The sequence below is a fragment of the Nymphalis io genome, chromosome 9, assembly GCF_905147045.1.
Source record: "Nymphalis io chromosome 9, ilAglIoxx1.1, whole genome shotgun sequence".
Classification (NCBI taxonomy): Eukaryota; Metazoa; Arthropoda; class Insecta; order Lepidoptera; family Nymphalidae; genus Nymphalis; species Nymphalis io.
Window position 1 is genome coordinate 9,396,049 of NC_065896.1, and position 26,936 is coordinate 9,422,984.

A 26,936-nucleotide genomic window follows, 5' to 3' on the forward strand; every position below is an offset into this window, starting at 1 on the left:
ATAGCTGTCAACAAATTAAGAGTGAAGAAAATATGTTGTTTAAGAATTGGTAATAGTGTTTTTGTCAACTTATAGAGGATGTTTTTAATTAAGGTTCTAGTCAATAAAACACAAATTTGATTTTTCAAATTTATTTTTCAACCTAACATTTCGTAACTTCCATTACTCGACAGATCACCAGCTAAATGTAACAGGTGTACTCAACTAATGAACATTGTTCATACCTCTTAAACTTATTATACAGTCAGTACCGAAAAAAACAATTAAACATTTTATCACGAAATTTGCTTTTATCACGAAAATACTATTCTTAATTTTACTAAATTCCATTTAATCAATTCATTTTACATGAAATATATTTTTTATGTTATGTTAATGGAAAAATCTACAGTTTCATTAAGAACGATTATTGAATTGTATTGGAAATATTGTGTATAAAAAGGATTGTGGAAGACAGTATTATATTTAGAACGAAGTAAGAAATATAAAGAAAAAGAAAAATAAAAGCAAGAAAAATGCGATACAAAAATGCAATAGTTGAATTTATCGTAATTAGTACGCAAGAATAATATAAAAATCTTTAATTATGAAATAATTAAGAAAAGTGCTATGAAAAATGAAAAATCAATAATTGGAATGATATCTCTGATTTGGAAGTAATAATTCAAGTGCAAAGTGATTTTTTTAAAGAAATGTAACATTTGTTTATATAATTTGTTAAACTACAATATACATCTGAGCCTATCATCGATTCACAAGCTAATTTATTAGAAATAGGAAAGGCACAGTTGAAGTATAAAATTTATTGCTGACTTCCCTAACTAATGACATCTTTCATAACGAGAACTACATACGTTGTAATAAAATAAAATATATTAAGAAGAAACACGAGTGTCGTCTTTCGAAATTACTAAAAAAATGATACTGAGCATAGAGTAAATAGAATTTTAAAGACAATGTGTAAATAAAATTTAATAAAACATCTGTAAATTTGGCACCGCTATTAAAATACATCGCTAAATACAAACACTAGGATTATTCAAACCTACTGTGGTTCATGAAATCGTTTTATGTTATCTGCTTTGTTAGAAATGTATCTCACAATTCGAATGTAATTCTACTTCCTAACATGTGCGTATTGCCAGTTAAAATCTAAATAAGTACATGATTTTGTATGAAAATAGGATTCATTTATATTCAGAAAATATTATTTTGTCTTAAAAGAGAATATTACTCAATTCGCGAACTTTTGGTTCTGTTTTTAATACTAATAGATTGACATAGATTTAACTAGATAAAGTTCACTACGAGTCTAAACAGTCCTTTACTACATGTCGGTATAGTAAAAACTAAATATTAACATTTAAAACAACATTATAATAGGCTTTTCAAACCGTTAACTTATACAGCTCTAAATTTCAATGATTCGAAACCCGTACTTAAAATTAAAATTAAATCTAACATACGACACCTAAAACAAAACCACAAACATCAATCAAAACTAAATATTATCACACGCAAACAGATTATTCGTTGAGGATTTTCAGAGTCCTAAAGTAAAATTTACACAACGAATCAAACATTGACAACAAGCACCGTACGAATAAATTACTAAAACAAGTTATGAAGTATTAGCACTCGTAGAAAACATCCCACCACCACAAAATTGACTAGTTCTAACGGCTACCTAACTAAGTTAAAAAATAAATCTTAAATTTATTAAAGTCTCTCGATAAAATTGTCGAACCGGCCGCAGTGGGAAATAAAGGATTTCGGAATAGATCAGACGTAAGAGAATAGAACAGAGCTGAACATAAAAACGAACATCCACTCAATCGGTTAAAAAAGTGATCAAAGTTTAGTTCTAGTTTATCCTTGAAAAAGTCATCAAATTTAATACACAACGTTCACTGTCACTTTACAACCGAGTCCAAACTTTGAATGATCCATCACTCTCGCGGAAGGAAGGCAGGAAGTCGTATGGAGAGGGAAGAGGTTCACACCTAGATTCCTGATCTAAGTTGATTCAGATGTAGACCTCGTGGTGTTGCTGCGGCCGGCCCCGCCTGGACTAGGAGCCACGCTCCGACAGCTCTACGTCCTCAGCTTCCGGCCTCACTGGATCGATCTTTCGTCTTTCAGCTATGACGATCCTGATTTCCTCCTCCTCAGTTATTGTTGGGTCATCAGGGGAAAGCTGTGGAGAAGAGCTGGCCGCATGCGATATGTCATTCGGCGCACCTGAATCCGCGGACATCGTTCGCTTGGAGCTACCTCGTCGGATGCTCTGCCTGGTCGTGGGGACAGCAAGCAGAACTGGAGCCGGCCGCAGGAGCCTTGCCTCCTCACCGCGAAGTGAGTTCCTCTTGTCGGCTCGCTGTCTTCTGTTCTGTGCGAATGAGTCTCTTCGTGGCGGGCTTCCAGGTTCGAGTTCGTCGACATCGTCGGCATCGATGAAACGAGCGTCCTCCTCATAGAGTGCAGTCGGTGTCTCAGTGGAGTCCTGTCGACGTCGTCCGAATGCATGAGGCGAGAGGGAGGCTCGTCTTTGTGGTAGGGCCGCTGGTAGTAAAGCGTGGTGCGAGTGTAGTGTGCGTCGTCTGCGTGCGGGTGAGGGTATCGGCTGTTGCTTTGGCTCGCTATAAGTGAAATTTGCCGGAAGGGATGGTACCTTGTTTAAAGACCGAGGTGGTGAAGTACATTGCTCGAGCGCACGACACAGTGCCCTGTCTTCTTCATCGTCAGCTTCTCGTTCCAGTTCGCGTTCCAGTTCAACGTCCATGTCAATTTCATCTTCCATTTGTTTGTGGGATTCTTCTAGGTGTTTCATGAGGACCTAAAAACGAACAAAATCGTGCATATAAATGTCAGATTAAACAATGCCCATTATAATATTGGTTGATATATGTAATATCTAGAGCGCAAGAACTATTAATAAACAGTAAATATTTAATAACAATATCAGTTAACGTAAAACTAAACTTACAGCAACTACAACGTTGACGAGGACAAACTGCGCCATAAGTACGAATACGACAAAAAATATCGGTGCAATAATAGTTGACACGCAACAGTTCCGCACGCAATCTACGGAGCTGTCGCAGTCCTCCCGCAGAGTGTCCTTCATAATGCCGTTCCAATTGTCACCCGTCGCCACCCGAAACAATGTGAGAAACGCCATTCCAAAGTTAGCGAAATGGGCATGTTCCCCGAGACCTATTGATAGTACAATTGTTATGAATGAAAATAAATCCATTGTAATTGTAATAAAAAGTAATGGACAAATCAAAACCTGTTTATATTTTTCATTTACTAACCTTGACAAGGAATCTCATCTGAACATTCCAGTCTGCCAAACAATTCGACACCCAGAGCCGCGAATATGAAGAACAGAAGAAAAAATAACAGTCCCAGATTTCCGACTTGCGGCAGCGCTTGCATTACCGTATCTAACAACGCCCTTATGCCCTTCGCCATTTTCAGCAACTTCAGCACTCTCGCGATCCTCAACACTCGCATGACCCTCATTATTGTTGGATTTATTGGTATTATGTTCGTTTCTAATTCTTCTAATACTATTCCCACAATTGATAGTATTACAATTATAACATCGAGTTGGTTCCATTTATCTTTTAGATAAATTTTGAAACCGAGCGCCACAAGTTTCATGGCCGCTTCAAGTATGAAAACGGCCGTAAAGAAGTAATTAAATATCTTCAATGCATATTGCAACGCTGGTGGCATTCTATAGTATTCAATAGCCATGGTAACGACATTGAGACCGATAACACCTGCTATGGCTAAGTCGAAATACTTTGAAGTGACGACGTTATGTACAAAGAGACGGTATTGGGAGTAATCCGCGTAGTAAGGTCGTTGATGCATTTCTGTAACAAAATGAATTTGTGAGTTTTTAACTTAATTCAATTTATTATAAGAAATTCCGACATAACATTAATCTTAGTTTTTTCATGAAAAAAAATTGTCTCAAGTATATCAAAAGGTCCATTACATTACGAATTCTGTAATAGTTTTGGAAATAAAAAGACATTAATAATTCAAGTATTTCAATGTTAACTTTTTAGGAATCATATTTGGTGAAAAAAAAATCATTTAGATATTTTTTTTTTTTCAATGTTCTCAAAAAGTTGTAACTACGACATATTTCTTACTTCGTCTTTTCTTTTCCATTTGCAGTGCTCGTTTAGCAGCCCGTCTCACTCTCTCTTCTTTCTCTTGTTCTTCTCTGCAGCGGTGAAAGTTCTCCACAACGACTCCCACAAACATGTTCAGTACGAAAAAACCCACCAGTAATATAAACGCGATAAAGTAAAGAAGTCGCCATTCCGAATAATTTATTATTGGCTGTTGAAACAGAACAAAAGAACACTTACTTATAGTTTCTAAAGTCATTTGTGATAACGAGATTGAGAATGTTTAATAACACAATTATTTATTACTTAATGTGATACATCTAATACTGTTACGGAGAAATGGTTCGTTATAATATAAAAACAATGAACTACGAATATACAAAATGCATTGATATTATAATAAAATCAATTCATAGTTTATAATAGTATATAACTTCCGAAAATAATACTCTACAATTTTTAAATAAATAATCATTTGATATTATGGTATATATTTGATAATATATATTGTATTATTTTATTCTGATTAAATATATAACAAGCATTTGGACTTTAAATAAGCTCTAACGTACCTGTTGATCAACTCCAACGGCGTCAAGACCCGTATACATAATATTAACCCACCCATCCCTCGAACTAAGGACAAACAGTGACATCAGAGCTTTACCCAAATCGTCGAAGTTATACTTCCTGTTTACCCACACGTTGCCTTCTATCGCTAGACATTCGGATTTATTCCTAACAGTTTTTATATTCGCGCCTTCGCAATAAAAGAACGCTCCTTTGAATAACTAAAAAAAAACATGATTTATATGAGCTTGTACATTATTATGAGGCGAGATTGCCCAGTGGTTAGAACTCGTGAATCTTAAACCATGATCGCAAGTTCAAATCCGGCAAGCAGCTCTGAATTTTCATGTGCTTAATTTGTGCTTATAATTCATTTCGTGCTCGGTGGTGAAGGAAAACATTGTGAAAAAATCTGTATGTGTCTAATTTCATTGAAATTCTGCGACATGTGTATTCAACCCGCATTAGAGCAATAAATAAGCACTATAATTATTCATCTGTTCATAATATGATGTTATATTTCCTATTCTAATTAATGATTAATAATCTAAGTCAAATATTTAAGAAATTCTAGGGCTCATATAGATAATGAAGTAATTATGAAAAGTGTATGTGAAGTGATACCAACCTGTACTCCCAGTATACCAAAAATTATAAAAAACGTACAGCATATAAGTACAATATTCCCAATAGGTCTCAGTGATGATAACAATGTTTGAACCACTAATTTCAAACCCGGGGCTCTGTTTATTACTCTTAAAGGCCTCAATGATCTTAATAATCTAAATACCTAAAATAATTATTCTTGCTTGAAATTTTTCGTAATATTAAATATTTTACAATTAATTTGTTTTTTTTTTATTAAATTTATTTTTGGAATAGTCATAGTAGTCACTTAACTTAAAATGATTCTGAGAAGTGCACGTAACATACAATGAAAGTACGCAATGCGTCGTGTGGTATATGATATTATATATATCACACGACTATACTTTTTTCCAATACTTACCCTTAAAATTCCAAATATTCTTGGACTGGATTCAGATACTAAAGACATCAATAGGTCAATTATAGATATAATGACGAGTGATCCGTCCATTATGTTCCAGCCTGAAGTGAAATATGCTTCCGATCCGTAGAACATTCCAGATGCCACCACCTTCATACAATAGAATTAAATAAATTTAATAAAAAACTTACATTAAAATCAAATCACTATTAAATGTAGGCGTGAACATAAAAATATTTTAAATAAAGAATTAAGATCAAAATGAAAAAAAAATAAGTAAGAATAAAAAGTAACCTTAATAAACATCTCAACCGCAAATACAACGGTAAAAACGTAATTAGCGCTTGAAAGGAAGGATCTCTCTTTAGAATCAGGGGGAATGTTAGGTCGCTCCATGGCCAGTGTAATACAGTTTAATGCTATGAACAATAGCACTATGTTGTCGAACCAACTTCTCGTAACCATCCACGTACATAATCTTCTTATCCTGAAAAGTGTCAAGTTTTAGAGAATTTGTACTTAAAAGATGAAATTAAACTTCTAACAACATTAAAAAAAACAACAAGATTTATATTTGTGTTATTTTTAAATCGATTAAAGCTATACATTGCTATTCATCTTCTTCAATAAGATATATAAATATATATCATTATTATTTGAAAGATAATACAAGTTGAACTACCACGTTTCGAAGACCGATAAATTATAATCAATTAGACACCTCGCTGCACTTCGTGAGTATAATAGCAATCCTCTGAGAATTCGCAATCTCCTCTGATACGTTAATTGAAATTCCCAAGATGGATAGATGTCAAGTTTCAAAGCCAATAATACAAATTCAATAAGTGTCACTTTAACCAATATTTACTTAACGTTTGGATACTCAATGTGATTATCCAAGCCAATAAAAAATGTAACCATATTTTATTTCTTACTTGTTATTTGGAGCAAATATGTAAAGAGAATAATCCTCTTTTTCCTTAAGACACCCCGTCGGTTCCATAAATCGAAAAAGATCCTTAAATCTAAACTGCCGTCTATCGAATCTCGATGAGAAAATACAAATATTGTTGTTTATCGTGACCTGAAAATGTGTATATTTTAAATATTGTTTTTTATTTTATTTTAAAACAAGCAAGTGATTTGGTTATCAATAATGTGTCCATGGTGAAATCGACCGGTTTTACTTGAGTTCGTTGTACAGTGTAATTATAATGTCATATTACCATTTTTTCTGTCATCTGAAAACACTATATTTATTTTAACCTAGAAATTTTAGCACATTTTAATTTCATATTATCACCGTCTCCTGCAATTTAAAATAGCTAATAATATATTAATAACTATTTTCAACATGAACATATAATTTTTGCAGTTATTTTTGGACTTAATGTAGTATATAAAGTCAATAACATTTACGTCTTCGTTGATTTGCTTAATCAAAGGCAACCCTTGATTATTTGGTCGTAATGAGTCGTTTCGTGGTCGCGGTGGTATCTGAGCGAGTTGTGGTGTTGTCGGCGTTAGGTTACTAGCCTTTACTTCGGATACCGTGGTCACTGCAAACATATTTAAATAATTGTGCTAGAAGTACTTCAACATTATTCTAGTTTTATGTAGCTATGTACGGCTACGTTTTTATTGACATGTTTGTTAATCCTGAATCTACTATCCTTAGTGGTACTTATAAATTTCGCCTTTTAATGACAAGTCTATTATTTAGATAATGGTCGGCGATGGAAATAAAAAATCTAGCGCTTACTTATTAGGCGAGATTGTGTATGTTAAATAAAGTATTTTATGTAAGTAAATTATTACTAAATTAAAATACCATATTTTAAAGAAATGCGTTTTTATTATTATTTATTTTTAATGTTTAAAGTACAAAACTCACCTGTTAAATAATCATTTGTAAGGGATAATCTATGTGGAGGAGTTTTCACAGTGTCTAGTCTAACTGTAGAGTCTGATGAAAAACCAGCTTCTGGTGCTTTCCACGATACCTTAAACGTAAAATGTGATAAAAAAATCTATTTCATTTGTATTGTTTAAATATTTAAAATTACTGGCACTAGACATTCGTGATTATTGTATTATAATATTGTATTTAAAGTTATCGTGTATTGTATTGAAAGTAAACAATAAGAGAAAAAAATAGTGAATATGTTTAAATAGTATCGTAATGTAAGTTAATAAAAATTGAGTCTGTAATTTTGTGCGCTGTAACCTGTAAAGTGTTAAGTTTAAGAATGATGTAGTGTATTTATATATTAAGCAGTAAGTGAGTGGTTCAGTGAAGCGAACATTGAATGCGCAAGGGATGTTACATCTTAGGGTCTGAAGCACCTTGGCATTTAAATGGTTAGTATTTTTTAGTGTCAAAGTCTATTGCTGGTAGTGACCACTTACCATAAAATAGCCTCTTTAAAAATTTGACTATACTAAATTTAAAAAAAGAACAAAATAATGTAATATTAATAAATATTAATAATGATTTACTTACATCTGGTAGTATAGGAGTAGTGTGAGCTGAAACTCGTCTCGCTGGTGGCGCAAGTACTCTTGCAGCTGGCAGCTGTGCTTTGGAACGGTTATTTGGAAATTCTGATTGTGTGTCATTCTTGATCACCATCGAAGACGAGAGGAGTAGTTCGTTCTTTCGTAAATTTGAACCTATGGACAATGAATAGTTAATATAATATTTTTTTACGACATCGATCAAGAATAATTTAAAAACTAGGTAAATTTTATACAACTTGATTAATTTTTTTGAGTCTGTTCATGCCAAAGAAAATTCTAAACTGATTATTATCATTGAATCTTATAAGATTCATTTTCGTTTCTTACCATTGCAAGCGGCGTGGTCACGACCATTGTTTAGTATAACAGCGTCTGAATCAGATCCCGTTCTTTGCTTTTTGCGTCGCAAGCTTGGTCTTGAAAGACGCCAGCTATATCCCCGCTGTACTCTACACTTATCGTCTCCATTAACGGTTGGAGTAGTTATTGCGAGACTTCTGAAAATTTACTTTTAACTATAGTAACTGAAACATATACTTAACTTGGCACTGTATGCAAAATAAAATCCTTTGCTAATTGCAAAAAACGATGAGTAAAAAAGTGTTTCTCTAAGATCTCAGACTTACTTTTGTGAGCTCAGCAAACTAGACTTGTCAGTCACGTTTAGACAATTATCGTCTTTTGCGATAGTGACCTGTAGGTTTTTTTCTGGGAGTATCGGAGAAGGTACAGATCTTGGTGTGGTTGGAGTTGACGCGGGAGATATAGATCTGGATGGAGGAGGAGCGAGAGACAAGGGTGGTGGGGCAAGGGACATTGGAGGAAGTCTGGCTTTCTCAGCACCTAATTGAGCGGCTGCGGAGTGAAGTGTCAGAGTGTAACTATTAGGTGGTTTTAATAAACCTGGTATGCTGGTACACTGAAATAAAATGGGAATTTATAATTATATAATTTAAAAGATTTAATTTTTTTAGTAATTGATTTTTAGTAAAGCAAGTATTAAGCATACTATGATATTACCAAAAATGGTATAATACGTACAGAACTCCGGTCAATGGAATCTAAGCTTGACAGCATCGTTGATCTTTCTAATGTCAAAGCTACATTGAAGTCTCTAAATGTCGTGCCAGGTTCCAAAGTTGTTGATGGTGAATCTTGTGGTGTAGCTGCTGTGTGCGTAATCATTGGTACGACTGTACTGTTCTCAGTATTGGCTAACATTTTTGATTCCTAAAATTTTTATAATCATTAGTTACATAATATTTCGTTAGGTTTCTTTTTATTATAAAACTTATATGACTTATCGGATGACGTCTGAAGACAACTAAACTAAGCCTATTCGAATATTACAGTTTTTTGACAATTTTTTAAACATCACACATTTTTTCCTTAACTTTCTTCAGTGTAATTGGGTGAAAGTAATTGATCCTTAGATTGGAACATATTGAGAATAGTGAGAATAGATTGGATTGAATTGAAACCGTTTTCGTCTGATTCAATACCTTTTCAAACAGTTTATTTACAGAAAGTCTCGATTTAATACGACTAGGTGTTTCTTTGTAACACGTGTATCCGAGAGCAAGTTGATTTAAAAAAACGTATAAAAACCTTTTGTACTATGCGAGAGAATGAATGCTGAATTTTTTGTAATATCAATAAAATGTTTTAATATAAGAGGTTTATTCGATATATTACATGATATATTACACGATTTGAGAACTATATTTAATGTGTTGGATGTTTATATGTGTGGTTTATTTATGTATATATGCATAAATTAAATTGACATTTTATGTAGGTTTATCGATGCAAGTTATGGAAAATAAGTTACTATTGGTACACAACCAACAGAGGTCACAGCTAAAGCTTAACTACACTACAATTTTCAAAAATACATATACATTTTATTCATCACATTTTACCTCCAAATGTATGTTTATAAATGAATTATTTACCTTTTGTATGTTACATTTGTTGGATTGCGAGCAATCTTTACATAATGATGGATGATGAGCTGATGATTTAGTTTTACGTCGAACTTTTGTGGTCTTATCTTTGTGACCGTTAACGTCGTCTTTCGCTTTCCTCACATCGTCTGCTGATTTCCAGTAGTTCTTTATTTCATTCTGAATTTAACAATAACAATTAAGATTTATTTTTCGATATTGTTCATTAAATTTAATTATATTATTTTTGCTTAAACATGTACCGGTTTCACTTGAAAATAGCTAAATTCGCCATTACACTCGTAGACAATCTGATGTTTTACAATTCGACTGATGCATATAATAGTACGTATACATGCTTGATACAAAAATACGTGTTTGAAATAAAATAAAGTCACCTGGGAAAAACTGTCACTAGAGTGAGATCCTGAATTGGATTCGTCGTATTGTAATTCGTTGTTGTCAGAAAAACATTCGCTCGACAACTTCGATTTAGCCAATTCGCGTTGCTCGCGTTCCCTTCTTTCATTTCTCTAAAAACGAACATTGAAATGTTACTTCGAATATTGTTTAATAATGCAAAACTACATTTACATTTCAATTAATGTACCTCTGAGCTAAAACCCTCTACAAGTATAGCTACGAGTAGGTTAAATAAAACGTAGTTGCCGAAAGTCATTAAAGCTACAAAGTACAACGCAGCCCAATGACTTGTTTTTTCCATGCCGTTAAATAATACAACATTCCAATCTTCCTGTGTCAATACCTGTAAATACGGGATCTTATTTAAAATTATATAACAAATATCAATTCAATCTACCACAACATGTATTTTCAAATATTTCCGTAATAAATCATAATAAGCGAGGTGTGCTGTCGTATTGTGTATAAGTCGTGCCTTAACGTTGTGGAAAAGTTGTTAGTATAAATGTTAAGAAACAAAAACGAATCAAATAAAAATAACTGTAAGTAAAGAACGTGTTAGTGTTAATAAGTTTCATGTCGTTGTGTTAGTGTACACAACACTTTACACATCAATGAAAGGTAACACAGACGGCGGTTGGAGTACACAAGCAAAAAGGGTCCAGCATTAACTAATACACTATAAGCAAGATGCACTAATTTCTATTTGCTCGTTATAAATGCACTGTATACAACTAATAAATACTCGATAAATGAACTACTTTAGCGAGTTTCTCGTTATCGTTTTAAACATTCCTAAAGATTATGTACTGTACTACAATCTATTGCTAAATTGAACCAACTTAAGACGACAATATCCAAAGTTTATTAGAAATCGTTTCCAATACGAGAAACACGCAATTTCTACCCTCTAAAAGCCAGTAAAATTTCGAACGGGATCGCAAATTAATCGACAATGTAACTTTTTATTAGTCTCTCAAGACTTACCTGGAACACAGTGACGGTAGCCCAGAGAATATTATTAAAATGTTTCCTGTCGCACTCACACTTGGGATGATGCGAGACGATCTCCGGGCAGGTACAGTCCCGTTCGGATCCGTTATCTTCGACGAACTTGCAAAACTTACCACCGAATAGATACATGCCGAGAATACTGCATGATGTGGGCCCGATGAAAAAATGAAAGAAAAACAAAATGCTATGCGCATACGCGACCGAGTCGTCGAGACGATGTAAAGTGCGTACGCGACGCTAACACTGCGACCCCATGTTGAACGATGCATACATTAATTTAGGGTAGAGTTTAATATTAAGAGTTGTATAACCGACACGTCTTATCACAACACGCACAAGATAAAACCATTAAATATCTGGAAAATTATATTTGTGTCTCTACCGTAAATTAAATAAACATGAACGAAACAATACAAATTACGGTCAAATTAGTTAAGCAGTGTTATCGCCGTTGATACACCACCACCAACGGGCATGTTAATAAATCTTAATTAAATAATGTATTTATATATCGTTATTTAGTGCAAGTTCCCCATAAAGTATTATCTTAATTAACATTCATCTTTATATACTGCCTCATTATCTCTGAATAATCAAATGCAATAAAATAAAAATTGAAATAGAAAATAGGCAAACAAAAGTGCATAAATATAATAAAAAAAATCATTCAAATACTTTATGATTCATTGAATGTAGATATTGATTCATTCATTTAAATGCATTAAAGATGCCTCGATGCAGAAATCAATAGTATAAATTATTATAAGTTTTGTTAAAATATAAAAAAACAATAACTTTTTAATTTAGGAATTTAAAAAACATTTTATTTTTAAAATAGAGGAAAGAATCGGAAATAAGGTCGCTGTTGAAATAAGGAAAATGCAGGATATCCTGACGAAACAAGTGAAATTGCTGAAAAAGAGGTGTAGCAAAACAGTGAAAAATTTTAATTGACTAAAATTTCCAAAATAACTTGTTTCATACAGACCTAAATAGAAGCAGCATGCAAAGTGATAGAGTTGTTTAACTGAATACAGCTGTAGTAGTGGAATCAGAGGAACTGACGAAGGGTAACCCGCGACTCGGCTCGATCAACCTAATCTACCCTACGAATCAACCAAGCTCTCAGACTAAGAATGTGCTTCGACAACTTTTGATGGGAATACTGTACGGCACAACATAGGTGGATCGTGATTCTAAATGATGTTCGAGCTATCTGTTACCAATGGTACTATTTCTGTACTACGCGGGTTCTAGTGTAGCGGTTACGCGTCTGAACGCCTGTTTGACAACGCACTGAGCTGCAAGTTGGATTGCTTCGATATAACATGTGCACAAAATTTTGTCAAAGGCCAAATATCTTGCAGCATAGTGAAGAGTCGTTGTGTACTCGCGTGGTTAGTCGATAAGCCGTCACAAGGACAATCGTCAATGAAAATGATTGTCATTCTGTCGTGAGTGTTTACTGCTAACGGACCCGTAAGTAAGCGTTTAGTAATGTTGCAAGTTCTGTCTGTTTTTGGATTGTCTGTTAGGTTCTTTAATTTAAAATGTTCAATACCTGAAACACCGTGACAAAGGCCCACAAGAGCGTATCAAAGTTTTTTCTGTCGCACTCTACATCGCCCTCTTCATCTTTCTTGCAGAATTTGCACCCGAAGAGGTTCATACCGAGGATGCTGAACGTTATCACGCAATATACGATTAGATAAAAGTGCGATTACTACAGTTTTTTCGATGTTATTGGAGGATACATTAATAAAAGTATTAAATATATAAGTGTAGGTTAAATCTAAGATGATAAGTGAGAAGTGCAAGGTGTAAATTAACCGAGTGGACAAGAAGCAGGAAGCATGAAAGTCTATTACAAATAAGATTAAGAAGAAGAGAAAAAGTTGTAAAGAGTGTGGATAGTGGTGGTGTATGTACCATTAATGTCAAAAGTAGAAATGGCTAAAAGATAAGGGTAAGGCAGAAATGAAAACAGGAGAAATCACTCACAGTTAGATAGTGCACAGGTTAGGATGCGGGTGTGACAGTTAAGTAGAAACTATTTTATATTTTATGAGGTGTCGTATAAATCTTCACTGTCTACGAAAAAAAATTTATAAAATCAAACATTTTTTGATTGCTATATTGTTTATTGTAGTCTAATTGAAACTACTAGGGCTACTATAGAAATAAGTAACGCTTAATTTACAATAAAGGGACGAGAAATACTGGCGACGAAATATTTTAGATTTTCAAGATATCAGCGGAAAATATTATCATAGATATATAATAAAATCGTAGGTAACAAAACAAAACAAGAAAAACAAAGCCTGTTTATTAGAATAAGACATGTTAAGAGAAGATTGCAGTTAGTCGCAAAGTTGATAGAGATCACTTTTGTTCTTTAAAGATTATTAAAAGATAATAAAAAATAAAAACAATAAATAAATAATATTTTTTTATAATGTTCAATTTTATATCGATAAAATCATTTTATAATCCTTCCCTTTAAAACTTTTTTAACTTCATGCATTTTAATTTTATAAGTTTTATTTATTATTTTATATCATAATTTAAATTTGAAATGGTAACCCCAATACCTTGCCCGAAAAATAATAAAATATAATCGTATTATTGATATCGATGAAAGCGTACAATATACGAAGCGTATAATTACCTGAATATAAATATAAATAGAACCAGAAGCGAAAAGAAGACGGCGACATTATCCATTGTCCGCAACATGACGAATAGCTGGCGTCTAAGATTTGGCATAAAGCGCACTAACTTTAAAATGCGCAAGAGTCGAAATGTTCTTAACACCGATAATCCTGAACTTCCAGCTAAATCATGTTCGTTACCCATACTTTGTGCTAGTTCAAATGCACTATATAAAAAAGTAAATTTTAATGTAATATCAGGAATGAGTAAATATATGTAAAGTTTCATATTTAAGATAATATATTTACCTTAAGATCACAATGACACCATCAAACACATTAAATCCATTTGATATATACTTAAAAGGTCCTTCAGCAATAATTTTAAGGAGCATCTCTACTGCGAATATAGCAGAGAATACAATGTTGCTGTATTCAACTATAACCGTTAATTCTTCTGGTTGGTTATGATACTCAATTCCCATGGATAATGTGTTTATTAAAATTGCCAGCAAAATACCTTTAGAGAATTTAAAATGAATAATATTTAATATTTTTTTCTACATAAATAAATTAAAATTCTATTTTCTTAAATAATACCTTGTTGAAAATATTTGTGATTTACAATTTCTTTTATATGTTTTCTTAATAACGAAAAACGTTTCATTATCAGCCTCCAGAGTCTTACACAAGCTTTAATAAGTCGACCTTTCTTCTTTTCAGCGGCCGCTGCTTCAGCTGCTATGAGTTCAGCGCAACATGAAAAATCATCTATTTCCACAATCTGTAACAATGATCGAAGATTAGTACCTACTTACCTTACTTAATATTAATTTAAGTAAATGTTACTATTACCTTCGTTTCTAATTTGTCTTCACCAGCTCGTTTGCTAATTCCTTTGGTCAGTTCTTCAAAGAATGAATCTAAAGCGACTTGTCCAGTCGGTAAGGCAGCTGATAAAGCTCCAGACAATGCTAGTAGTTCTTGACATGACATGGTTCCACCTGCGGCTGCACGTTCTTCCGCTGTCTCTCCTGCCGGCAGGTCGAACTCTATGCCCAAAATTAGTGTCACTACTGTGCAGATATGCTAATTTTATACATAAATTTATAGTCTAAAGGTTTATATTATTAAAAGTATCATGAGGTATATTATACTTAACATCAAAATAAAAAAAACATTTACATCTTATGATACTTATAATGCAACTAAATCTAACATTTGTTGAAGTGAACGATACGGAATTCCGATTTTTTTTACATACGTACACATTAATATTTAAAAGCGGAGCAGTGACATCTATTGAAGAAATGAAAGGAGTAATTATAAGAATTGATGTAAGAGTAAAGATATTCTACAATGGAAATCCGCGATTTGTAAAAGTCTCTTGAGATTCTGAACATTAGATAGTTGATAGATGTTTTAATATTTATTATTCCATTGATATTTTACAAAATATAAGTTGAGGGTTATCACAAGATAAATTATATTTATCACGTTTTCGTACTAGTGTTTTAATCGACTTATATTTTTAATTATGTTCTCTTCATCAAAGATTGTAAGAAGTGCAAGATAATAGTGAAGATCAGGTATAGTTGCGCATGCCCGTCTAACATCATGTCTAGATCTACCTCTCTAGACTCACCACTTTGGCACTTAAGCCAGTCACGTTGACACAATGAATCTATAAATATTTTTTTATTTGTTAAAAAAAGTTTTGATTTTTCACAAGAAATAGTAAGTTTGAAGAATTTGAAAATAACGAATAGAATATAAGATTAGTTAAATTAAGAAATGTGCGGCCTAACGTAATAAGATGGTAATTATCACACGATGTTGTTGTTGTTATTACAAATTTTCATAATTAATATAATGCCATTTATCGTTCTTACCAGTTTGTGTCATTTTTTCGGATGAGCAAATATTGTGTGGATGAGCCAAGTTTTGCGCGTTCGGCACATGTAGAAGAACTGTGTCACTAAACATTACTGAAGATCGTCTTCGAGCAAGGGACGGAGGCGATAAGAGTGACAGATTTGATGCATTCTGTATATAAAAAAAATGATCATACGTACGTCTGTACTAAATTTTGTCCGAAAATATATACGAATATATTTTACTATTTTTTAACTCGTTCAAATAAAATAAAGAGCTAGTAACTAATTACAAAATGTAGTCAATTGGTTTATTTCAATACATTAGTTTTACTGTAGTACCTCAAGATCTGCAGCAGAGAGCGAAGGTACTCGTAATAAGCTCGGTCTGCTAAGTGGTTCGTCTCCTGCTTCATCACCACCTTTTCCATTACCCTAGTTTGGGAAAGGAAGAATAAATTTTGATTTAACTTCAACACACATATACAAAATGACTCGTATGTTATTTTTTGTACTTTTATTTACTTTTATTATAGAAGAAATACACATAATCCTTCTGGTTTACATGCACAAAATGCGCTTCGGCTCAAACATTGGTATTATAAATTATATTAGCTAAACTTCATATTGACAATTTTTATTGTTTAGTAATAGAATATTGGTGTAAATGACAACACAAGATCAGATTTTGCCGGTTCTTACTTTTCATAAAACCATCACACCGGGTACCAGGTTAGAGTTATATTGATATCAGATTTTCTTCATTTGATTCATATTATATTTCTCAAACGAATTATGTATCAGTGTATTATACACTGACTGATCTACATTAAAATATACCTGTGGGTGTACACGGGGACAGCAAGGATGATGCTGTTTCGGACGATTTGATGGTAATTGCAGTGTTTCACGACTTGTTCGCCATTGCAGTTGAGCTCGTTGATATTTATATACCCTAAAATAAAATTTAAAATAATGTCTAAAATTAATTTGTTATATACAATCTTCTGCTAATTAAAAATTGTTGGTGAAAAATAAAATATGACTCCGGTTTATATTTCCTTTGTTACCTGATTTTTTTCGCCATCCGCCTTTTGAACCTTCTCCACAAGTGCGCGACATACTTGACAATTTCAGCGTAGCAAGTAGCCGGCTCACTATTGTTAGTCGACGAAGCTAGCGTTGATGAAGATGTAAAGCGTGCACGCTCAGCTCGCATTCTTTCCATTTCACGTTTCTTTGTTTCACTGAATTGAGTTGCAATTACGACTAAGCAGAGATTTATCATGAAAAATGATCCAATCTAAAAAAAATAACTAATTTGTACTATAAATGTTTAAAGAGCTTAATAAACACTTTTAAGTATTCATGGAAAATTACCACAATAAGAAGAACAAAATAAATCCAGTCCCAAAAACTATGAGCATCTTGAACGTAGTACATGATGTCCGTCCAACCTTCTAAGGATATAACCTAAAAGTGGTATTTCATTAGTATAGTAATTCCACTATATTTTTTACGATATAGTTCATACGACAAAAACTGATGAAATAAAACTTACCAAAAATATTGCAACCCAAGCAAGACCGATATTGTCAAAGGATATGGTGCCTTGAAAGGGATTCGAGCCTCTTTGGGTACAGTTCGTATAGTATTGATTCCAATTAACGCAAGAATTATTGGTCGGATGGTTGTAAGAAAATGGCCTGGCAGACTCATTGCATACGAGAGGTCCATATCGATACGGTGGGAAGTCTCCACACAGGTGCATTCCACTGTCTTCAGGCGTTGTGCATATGTAGTCTAGCTCTTTCGAGAACTCGTAGTGGAACGAGATGCTATATACAATGAAATATATATATCAATTCTGCACCAAATATTAGCTCCGGTAGAATATTTAATAAAAATCTCTTTATATATAATATAGATTTTTTTTGATAATTGAGCCTTTATATATATAATTTCGGTAATGGATAAGTTAACATAATTTATATTTAGAATGAATTAGATTGGTAGTAATATGATGAGTTTGGGTAGTGAATAATAAGCTCATATATTATTTAATATTAACGTTGATAAATTTGAATGAGAAAAGTAGTTATTAGGAAATTATTGTTATATTATTTATATGTAGGTATTTTTTAGTTGCTAATTGAAGGCATTATACTAATTACGACTATATAGAGCTCTAATGAAAGCAAATAATTATACCAGCGGGCACTGTTATTCATGCAATTAATGCAGAACCAATGGTACATTAAATATAGCATGCAGACAATGAAAGCAAAAGGGAGGGTTAAACTGGTGAAAATTATTAGCAATAGCCCTTAATAAAAGAGCCGATAAAGAAATACTGGGAGAGTCAGGTGAACATTAGTGGATGGAGAAGATTAACGGCAATGGCTCCTTGCCCATTATCCGTTAACGGCACAAATGGAACATGGAGTTGAAACCCAAATCATTTAGGTCCTCGCTCGTTATGATACTTGTCCTTTTGATGACCGCCATAAGGTTTATTGTGATTTTACCTTTTGCGATATTCTCACACAATATTTTGAAATATTAGCTAAAAAGAACGTTTTTATTCTTAAATAAGGTAAGTGAGAATGTTGTATTGTAAATTTAGTTTTGTTATATTATATATGTTTAAAGATATTTAAAAACTGTGTTCTCTGTATCTGTAAAGGGAACGTAAATATTTTTTTCGATAATCTGTGTGGTGTTCATTATTTTTATACAGTGCTTGTATTTTTAAAACAAAATTGGGCTTGGAAATAAGTTGTATCCAAAAAAAGTGTAAATAAACGAAAAATTAAGAAGTAACCGAAAGATCTAATGTTATCTGTATTCAAAATTTAACAAACTGGCAGTTCTTTACTCATATGTCTGTGGAATGTTAATAATTTAGTGATTTTAATTCAATTGCTTTAACCCTAACATTGGTCATAAAACTGCCAATTCGTGGAGAAAAAAAAAACAGAAATAGCACATCTGGACGGCAGATGTGTAAAGGTACACGTTACAACAGATTTCATATTCTCAATAGTAACACTTATTGTGATCCTAAATTCTTACGAGTTCACTCTGACGCGCACTCTGTACCATTCGGACAGGTCTCTGGAAAATAAAGTTTGGAAGCAATGACGGGTGTTATGTATCCTAATTATATGTATGGTTTATTCTGTTATTCATTAATTAAGAAACCAAATATGTAAATACTATTATTTGTATAATGATTTTTAATCATATCCGCTTACGTTTACATGTTTGGCTTCACGTTATTTGTTCTACTTTACACATAGTGTACCATCGAAAATCTATATCTTAGACTTGGTATTACTGTGTTAATTGTCAGTTCTTTAAGCGAGACTAGAGTTGTTACTTTGTGAACGATGTTATGTACCAGATATGCATGACATTCATAACTACATGATACGTCTAGTTTTGCAACAACGTTAACGATTCGTCATGCGTGTATCCGAACTGGGTCTCGTGTGAATATCGACGGAATGCAATATTAACGTGTGGTTTAGCTATCTGAACATGCGCGTCTGTGATGTCGATAGTGGGAAAGAGTCTGTCATTTTATTAAATATCGTAACGTGGAGCAGCCCTGGTTGTGCTCTTTGTGATGTAAGCGTTAAATATTGCATGCAGTCAACTTGAGCAATGGGACGTGCCTCTAAAACGAGCGAACCTCGAGCAATGGTACAAAATAAAAATTTAATTATATACTGCTATTTTATCCAAGGCACTGTACGTATTTGTTCTCTAATACTGTATTTTTGTATTTTAATTTCTAATTCGGTAACAAAATTAACAATTTCAAAGTCTCAATCCAAGATAAAGTTTAACGCCATAACAGATAAATTTAAGACAACTATACTATTTTTTTTAATTTTCAAATGTAAACATTCCTAATTCAATACTTTTAACCATAATATAAACAGGATCATATGAAACAATACGTTAAATGTCGTGCTAATAATTAAGTAACATACTTAGGTCGTAGTACGTTTGGCGGTAGGACAAGTTCGCAGCGCTGCCTCAAGATGCCTTCCCAGAGTTGAACGCCAACAATTCCGAATATGAAGAAAACGAAGAAACATAACAGTAGTACATTTCCTAGCATCGGTAAAGTGTCCAGGAGAAGCATCACTAAGATACGCATGCCTGTGAAAGAAAATATTAAAATATATGAACGACTGAATTGTGGAATATGGTTGGTCTCCTCAAATAAACTTCTTAATTTTAGGATAAAATCAAAATATCCTTTATTCAAGTAAGCTGTTCAAGCATTTTCAAATCGTCGTATAGGGTTAAATTGAATGTTAATCCTAAACCTATTACCTGATCGGAATGAAGATTCTAGTAATTACTCTTTTACACCAATTTACTTTCATAGATCGATATGATAATGAAATACAGTTAAATTATTATTTCTTTTTCCAGGAAACTTCACGAATACAAATTTCAAGCCTTCTCATCTATATATTTCAAAATAAATCGCCTTTTTATTGTTTCTTTTTGTGGATAGAAATACTGTTATTTACTTTAAGACTTAAATAGATAATATTTACATGCATGTAGTTCTACGCCTACTGCTTACCCATACTAGGGAAATTGCTATCCTTAACACAGGTTATTCAAATAACCCATGAAGATAGTGAGTTCCAGTCACCTAATAAAATAAAAGCAAAACCAAATCTTTTTGTTAATGATACTTATAATGTTATGCCTTAGTACATAAGCTTACCAGTTTGTAATCCATGTATCAATTTATGATTATGTTTGTGTTTAAATAAATAAATTTATTATTTATTAATTATACAATTAGTTTAATTGAGGATATAAGGCAATGCATATAAACGAAGATTTTTATTATAAGAATCCCATCTTATTCTTTTCACTCTGATGTTATATTATATGATTTTGATAATTTGTCAAAAATAGCGAAAACAAATTTAAATATTGTAAAGAAAAGTAAATTATTTTTTCCGATACGTTCTAGTTAGTACATTAATGTGAATTTTAGTTTTACGAAGCCAGCTGATAATACTTATTTAATTTGTAGACTGAAGCATATTGAAGGGCAGAGGGAGTCTTTATTTAGCCATTTTATACGCAAGGGTGCTGATGAGCTCGTTCTTTTGTACTAAGCTATATATATTGTAGACTTTCTTTTATCTTGATTTATTAGTTTAGATTAAATTATGAAGCCGATCAAGAGAGGTGATCGCGTCGATGATTTTAATCTACCTATTATATTCAAATATAATTATTATATACTCTTAAATGTCAAACGCTGTTAGTACAGTCAACTAGTGTATAAAATTGCTATATATTTTATTGCTTAGTCGTATGTCCTTCATAATTAATTTTCAAAGCGTACGGACAAACCAAACCTGTGAAAAGCAAACCTTTTGTTTTTTTTTTTACTAAATGAATAGTCAAGTTTATAATTTTTTATCTCACCCATCCTATTTTTATTTTAAAGAATATTTAGTGTAATATCACTAAACATAAAACTATCTCATTTTCAAGGACAACGCTATAAAAGTCACGTTAGCTGATCGTTGTTAACTATAATTAGCAATTAAAAATGCATAGATAGATGAAAGACAAAAATTTGTGTAAGCTAGTGATATCTGTCTTTGTTGTCATTCACTATTCTCCTGGTTCACTCTCCAGTGTTTTGTGAAACTTTGTCGTTAACCTTTGTCGAGTTCAACTAACGACCTCAGAGTGCAACTAGATGGTGTGATTTATACAATTTCGTTGCTTTTACCCCTTTGTAAACAGAATGCTTTGTCTCTTGATTTTACAGAGAATTCCGTATTGTGTTTTGTACGCAATGGAAAAGTCGAATAATCACTGTAATCAATAAAGTAAGTACGTCAAAATTAAACGACGAATATAAAGAATACGTTTTTTTTTTCTATGAAAACGAATAAAATCCAATTTATTTTATGTTATCACGGATTTGGTTATAGCTTTTATCTATGCAGAAAGCCACAGGTCACCAAATTACTAGCGTACTTACTTGTTCATCGTTCATTTTAACAAAAACGTTAATAAAACAGTTATGGCGAGTTAAAAGGTTCAAGCTAGCGCGAGCCGAGCGAGCTTATATATAGCCTGTGTTGGAACATATCAGCTCGGTAAAATTGGGATCCATAGTTTTTTTGCTTTTTTGACAGAGCGATTTTTTATGATCTGATTTTCAAGAAACGCCCTTAAACGAAGGCGAAGCCGAAGAAGAAAATTAGTTTTAGATTTGCTGTATAAGTTCTTAATAACCAACTGACACATATAGCAAATATGTACGTTGCAGTATACTTTAATATTTGAACGGGTTATACTTGCTGTAGCATATATTTTGCGGAGTGGTTTCGATGGGAGCATGTAAAACATCATATTGTGTCTTTGTTTATACCTTCTCACCTTATATACGTGTTAAAATATGTTCAACATTTTAAAATACAAGCAAGGTTTGCTACTAGTGTCTCAAATGTTATACGGTTTATTGATTAAAAACTTTTTCTATTCTTATTATTCAGAAATAAATCATTATTGATCTGTAATTTATCATATCAAAAACATATGTGTGATAATTAATTTATTCATATTCCGAATTTTTCTTCTTAATTTAAAATAAAATATTTTAACTAATAAACTTAATGTTACAACAAGATAAGTTAATATGTTGTTCAGTTGCATTGTTTCATGAACAATATAGCAAGGTGGGTTATTTTAGTATACAAAAAAAATTCAAGCTAATTCAACCGTAACCGTAACAGCCTGTGAATGTCCCACTGCTGGGCTAAAGGCCTCCTCTCCTCTTTTTGAGGAGAAGGTTTGGAGCTTATTCCACCACGCTGCTCCAATGCGGGTTAGTAGAATTCACATGTGGCAGAATTTCAGTGAAATTAGACACATGCAGGTTTCCTCACGATGTTTTCCTTCACCGTAAAGCACGGGATGAATTATAATCACAAATTAAGCACATGAAAATTCAGTGGTGCTTGCCCGGGTTTGAACCCACGATCATCGGTTAAGATTCACGCGTTCTTACCACAGGGCTAAAGAAAAATTTGGTATTGTGTATCTTTTTATTTTTATTTACTATCTGTTATAAAAATTATATATTCGAGTAGAATTAAAAGATCGATTTTGATGAAACGCATTTTAAAGCTTACGTTTAAAAACTGGTATATATTTTATCTCACTAAGACGAGTATATAATAAAACCATATTTTACACAACCATATTTGACTACGGTGGCCATTCTCAAAAGAGACTAGACCAGAAAGAGTTCAATGCGGGACCAACAATTTGATGTGCTTTTTGAGACTGTTACCACTGCCAATTTTCAGACGCTGCTGATGAGATTTTCTCGACAGAAAAATATCCAATAACTTTTTTATGTCTCGATCCGAGGTTCAGAGGATCTTGGTTTTTGCGACCTCATAGGCTAGCCAATAGACGGACGGTGCAGTCATATATACGAGGGGCCAACTTTGAATGGCCCTTACATGAGATACCACGCATGTATAATATTATCAACGCAATTTTTCCCGGAAAATGGAAGGAATATAACAGGGGTAAAAACTAGTTTATTATACAACTTTTTTGTTTGGTTATTGAAAATGTTTTAAATGATTTTTCTTACATCCGTAATTAATTTAAGGTCAGGTCATTTGTACTAAATACAGAACTACTACAATATGAAGTAGGATCTAGTTTCTATACGTGTAATTATGAATGAAAGATATTTTTTAATAAAGCCTCGCCTTTGTTTCTTCGAAATGAAGTTCGCAATCAAGAGAAACATCCATTTGTGCGTGTGAACAAAGAACTTGTGGGATAATTTTTAGTGTTCCGTATACGAAGGGGCCAAACAAAACGTTAGCCGGAAAAAATCTTTTCTTCGCTCTAGTTTTACTTAAGATCCTTAGAAATTCTATGACAAGGGCTATTGTTGAATTAATCAAAATTAAAGGCGCTTTCATTCGCTAATTAACAGTTGTATTAACCACTTTATTTGATTCATTTTGAATAATAAAGCTAAGATAGAATAACCAGGGTAGGTTCTTCTATCGTAGAATTAATTTAAATAAAGATTTGAACTAGCTTTTTGTTTCCTTCTGTCAATTTTACAAATAAATTACCTTTTTTTTGTAAAGTTATTATACAAATTGACATCCCGCGACACTGTGTATATCAAATATTCCTACGACCCTATTGTAACGAGTTTGCTGATTTGATTTCCGAAACAAAATTTCTTCGTTTCTCTCGACGATGTTTTCGTAAAAAATATGTTAATCGTACAAACTATGACGATCAATATTTAAAGCAGTGAAAATATGTAGTACGAAAAAGTACGCGTGAAATTCGTTCGAGGGTAATGTAAATTTGTTTGCAGAATAGCTCTCTTGATCTAATATTCCCCGTATCCACGTTTGTGGGTTTACTTGTTGCTCATCGATCGTCCGCCCACGCTTTCAATTTTGTTCAGAGTTAATTTCTGTGAGTGCCTCGACAAGGATTTTCTTTAAAACCAGACAAATAGCCTGTTAGGTTGCGACGGTAACTATGTTTGAAGGGTTTTTGTTAATCATTCAACCGTAGAATGACAAAAATACCATGATGGTTATAGATCAAGTGAATGTTGTTATGATTGTGTACATATATAAAATAATAATTTAATACAAAACCGGAACAAATACCTCACTATAAGCAGAAATTATACTTACTAGGTATCCTGTTGATGGCCCTCAATGGTCTAAGCACTCTTATAGTCCTGATGGCAGATAAATTAATATTCTCCACGTTCAAAGCGTATTCTAGAGCCCTGAAAATTTAAAACCATTATAGATCTAAAGGAAATTTTAGAAAGAAAATGTTTAGAATTAAGGAGATGCCAAATAAAAGGATCACTTTACATTTTAATTAGAGTTCGCCCATATTCTAAGAAATATTCGAATCTTCCTTGTATAACCAAGTTGGATTTTGATAAAAATATTAATATTTACTGTTTAATTAATCAGCAGTATATTTGAGCAGTTTAGGTAACATCTAAGATAATTTCTTTCAAAACACGTCACGTCAATATAATTTTCTTTACTAAAAAGCGTAAAATATATAACATATATAATATAATTTTGTACTGGTGGTAGGGTTTTGTGCAAGCTCGTCTGTCAACCACTCATCAGATATTTTACCGCAAAACTGCAGTACTTGGTATTGTTGTGTTTCGGTTTGAAGGGTGAGCGAGCCAGTGTAATTACAGGCACAAGAAACATAACATCTTGGTTTCCAAGGTTGGTGGCACATTGGTGATGAAAGCGATGGTTTACATTTCTTACAAAGTCAATATCGATGGAGGTTGATGACCACTTACCATCAGGTGGGCTGTCCGCCTACCTATACTATAAATAAAGAGGATGAATTTGAAAATTTGTGGGGTACTTTATTGTTAACATAACCAACTAAATAATGTTAATTATTCAAACAATATATTTAAATTTTAGGAGATTTTTTTTTTGTCTAAAATTGTATAGTCTAGGTATAGTTCTGGGAATCCATACACTTTCGTCATAAAATTGGCATTAATGTTTTAATTATTGTTTTAAAGACACGAGTAAATATACCACTCGATAAGTTATTCATTTCCGCAGTTTGATAATAGACATGAGTACTTTAATAAATATACACAAGTCCTCAGGCCTTGCAAATGTAGTGATCTAAGATGTTTTGTTCTATATGCTTATACTTAAGCTGACTCAGCCACTCACCTAACCAAACCAAATTCAAATGAAACCAGTATAGCTGTTTAGTAGCGAAATAACTGATGAACAGGAAATCTTTCTACCAGTAAATTGTATTCTTAATTCAGACTGTGTATAATATAATGCCTTACCCAGCCATAACAATAAAGCAATCTAATCTATTCCAAGAGTCGGCAAGGTACGTGCCGTGCCCGTAAACACCCATCGCAACCATTTTAATTGTCATCTCAAGGGTGAAGAATGCGAATATTATGTCATCGAAAACCTGGAACATTACAAACCATTTAATATCACACAATAATAATTTGTTTTAATATTTTTATCATAAGATATTATATATAAGTTGTTTTGTTGATAAAATTGTTCTGACATAATCTATTTTTAGTTTGACTTGTAATGAAACATGAAGCAAGTAATATTTCATAAATAATAATTAATTATTATTATATAATAATAATTAATTAGATTTTAAGCAGTATGGTATATTTTATAAAGTATTTTTTTATAAGTTGTGATATCAAATGTACTTAAACAATTTTATAACATGTTGCCATCAGCTGAAAATTAATAATAAACATATTCAAATTTTTAGAGAAATGTACACTTACCTAAAAATCATTAGATATAAAATTAATATAACAAATTAATTTTTCATACAAAATTACACAATAACCATTAATTTTACATAAATATTCTTTTTAAAGCTGAGACAACCCATCCATCAATTATTTCCAACATAATGCGAAACACATTTTTTTCGTTAAGTAATTTAATTCTAGTGACATAAGAAGTAATATCTTATTATATATTAATAATGTGCAAAATTATTTATATACAGACCATAAAATTTTAGTAAAACTAATAAAAAATTAAATTATTTTAAAGGCATACCTGTAGAATCTTACACCTGTTGGTGACGCATTGATCATCAACGCAGGGCTGGTACATGCCCAGTGTGATGCAGTTCAGCAATATCACCAGCAT

The 26,936-nt window shown here is 32.5% G+C and overlaps 1 protein-coding gene across 1 annotated transcript; it reads right to left on the reverse strand.

Annotated features, from left to right (window-relative positions):
- Nucleotides 1–162: 162 nt before the first annotated feature.
- LOC126770476 (voltage-dependent T-type calcium channel subunit alpha-1G-like) lies at nt 163–26,936 on the reverse strand. Its single transcript, XM_050489867.1, has 35 exons — nt 26,844–26,936; nt 26,084–26,217; nt 24,918–25,015; nt 20,163–20,334; nt 19,237–19,278; nt 17,723–17,999; nt 17,542–17,634; nt 17,232–17,464; nt 17,002–17,116; nt 16,504–16,596; nt 16,180–16,333; nt 15,933–15,971; nt 15,143–15,339; nt 14,888–15,071; nt 14,597–14,807; nt 14,305–14,514; nt 13,198–13,315; nt 10,810–10,965; nt 10,598–10,732; nt 10,209–10,379; nt 9,295–9,483; nt 8,880–9,172; nt 8,581–8,750; nt 8,237–8,406; nt 7,628–7,736; nt 7,153–7,292; nt 6,669–6,817; nt 6,028–6,220; nt 5,734–5,883; nt 5,353–5,514; nt 4,727–4,945; nt 4,173–4,365; nt 3,318–3,887; nt 2,987–3,216; nt 163–2,836 (listed from the first exon to the last, which is right to left on the reverse strand). Exons 1-35 carry the CDS (start codon nt 26,934–26,936, stop codon nt 2,072–2,074), a joined length of 6,627 nt encoding a protein of 2,208 aa, XP_050345824.1. The 3' UTR covers nt 163–2,071.

Excerpts from the sequence above, each read along its gene's own strand:
- LOC126770476 (XM_050489867.1), bottom strand. The coding sequence starts at position 26,936 with ATGCTGGTGATATTGCTGAACTGCATCACACTGGGCATGTACCAGCCC. Across the intron at positions 19,279-20,162 it reads CCAAACGTACTACGACCTAA|AGACCTGTCCGAATGGTACA; the intron begins GTATGTTACTTA and ends TTTATTTTCCAG. Across the intron at positions 18,000-19,236 it reads GTGCGCGTCAGAGTGAACTC|CATCTCGTTCCACTACGAGT; the intron begins GTAAGAATTTAG and ends CATTGTATATAG.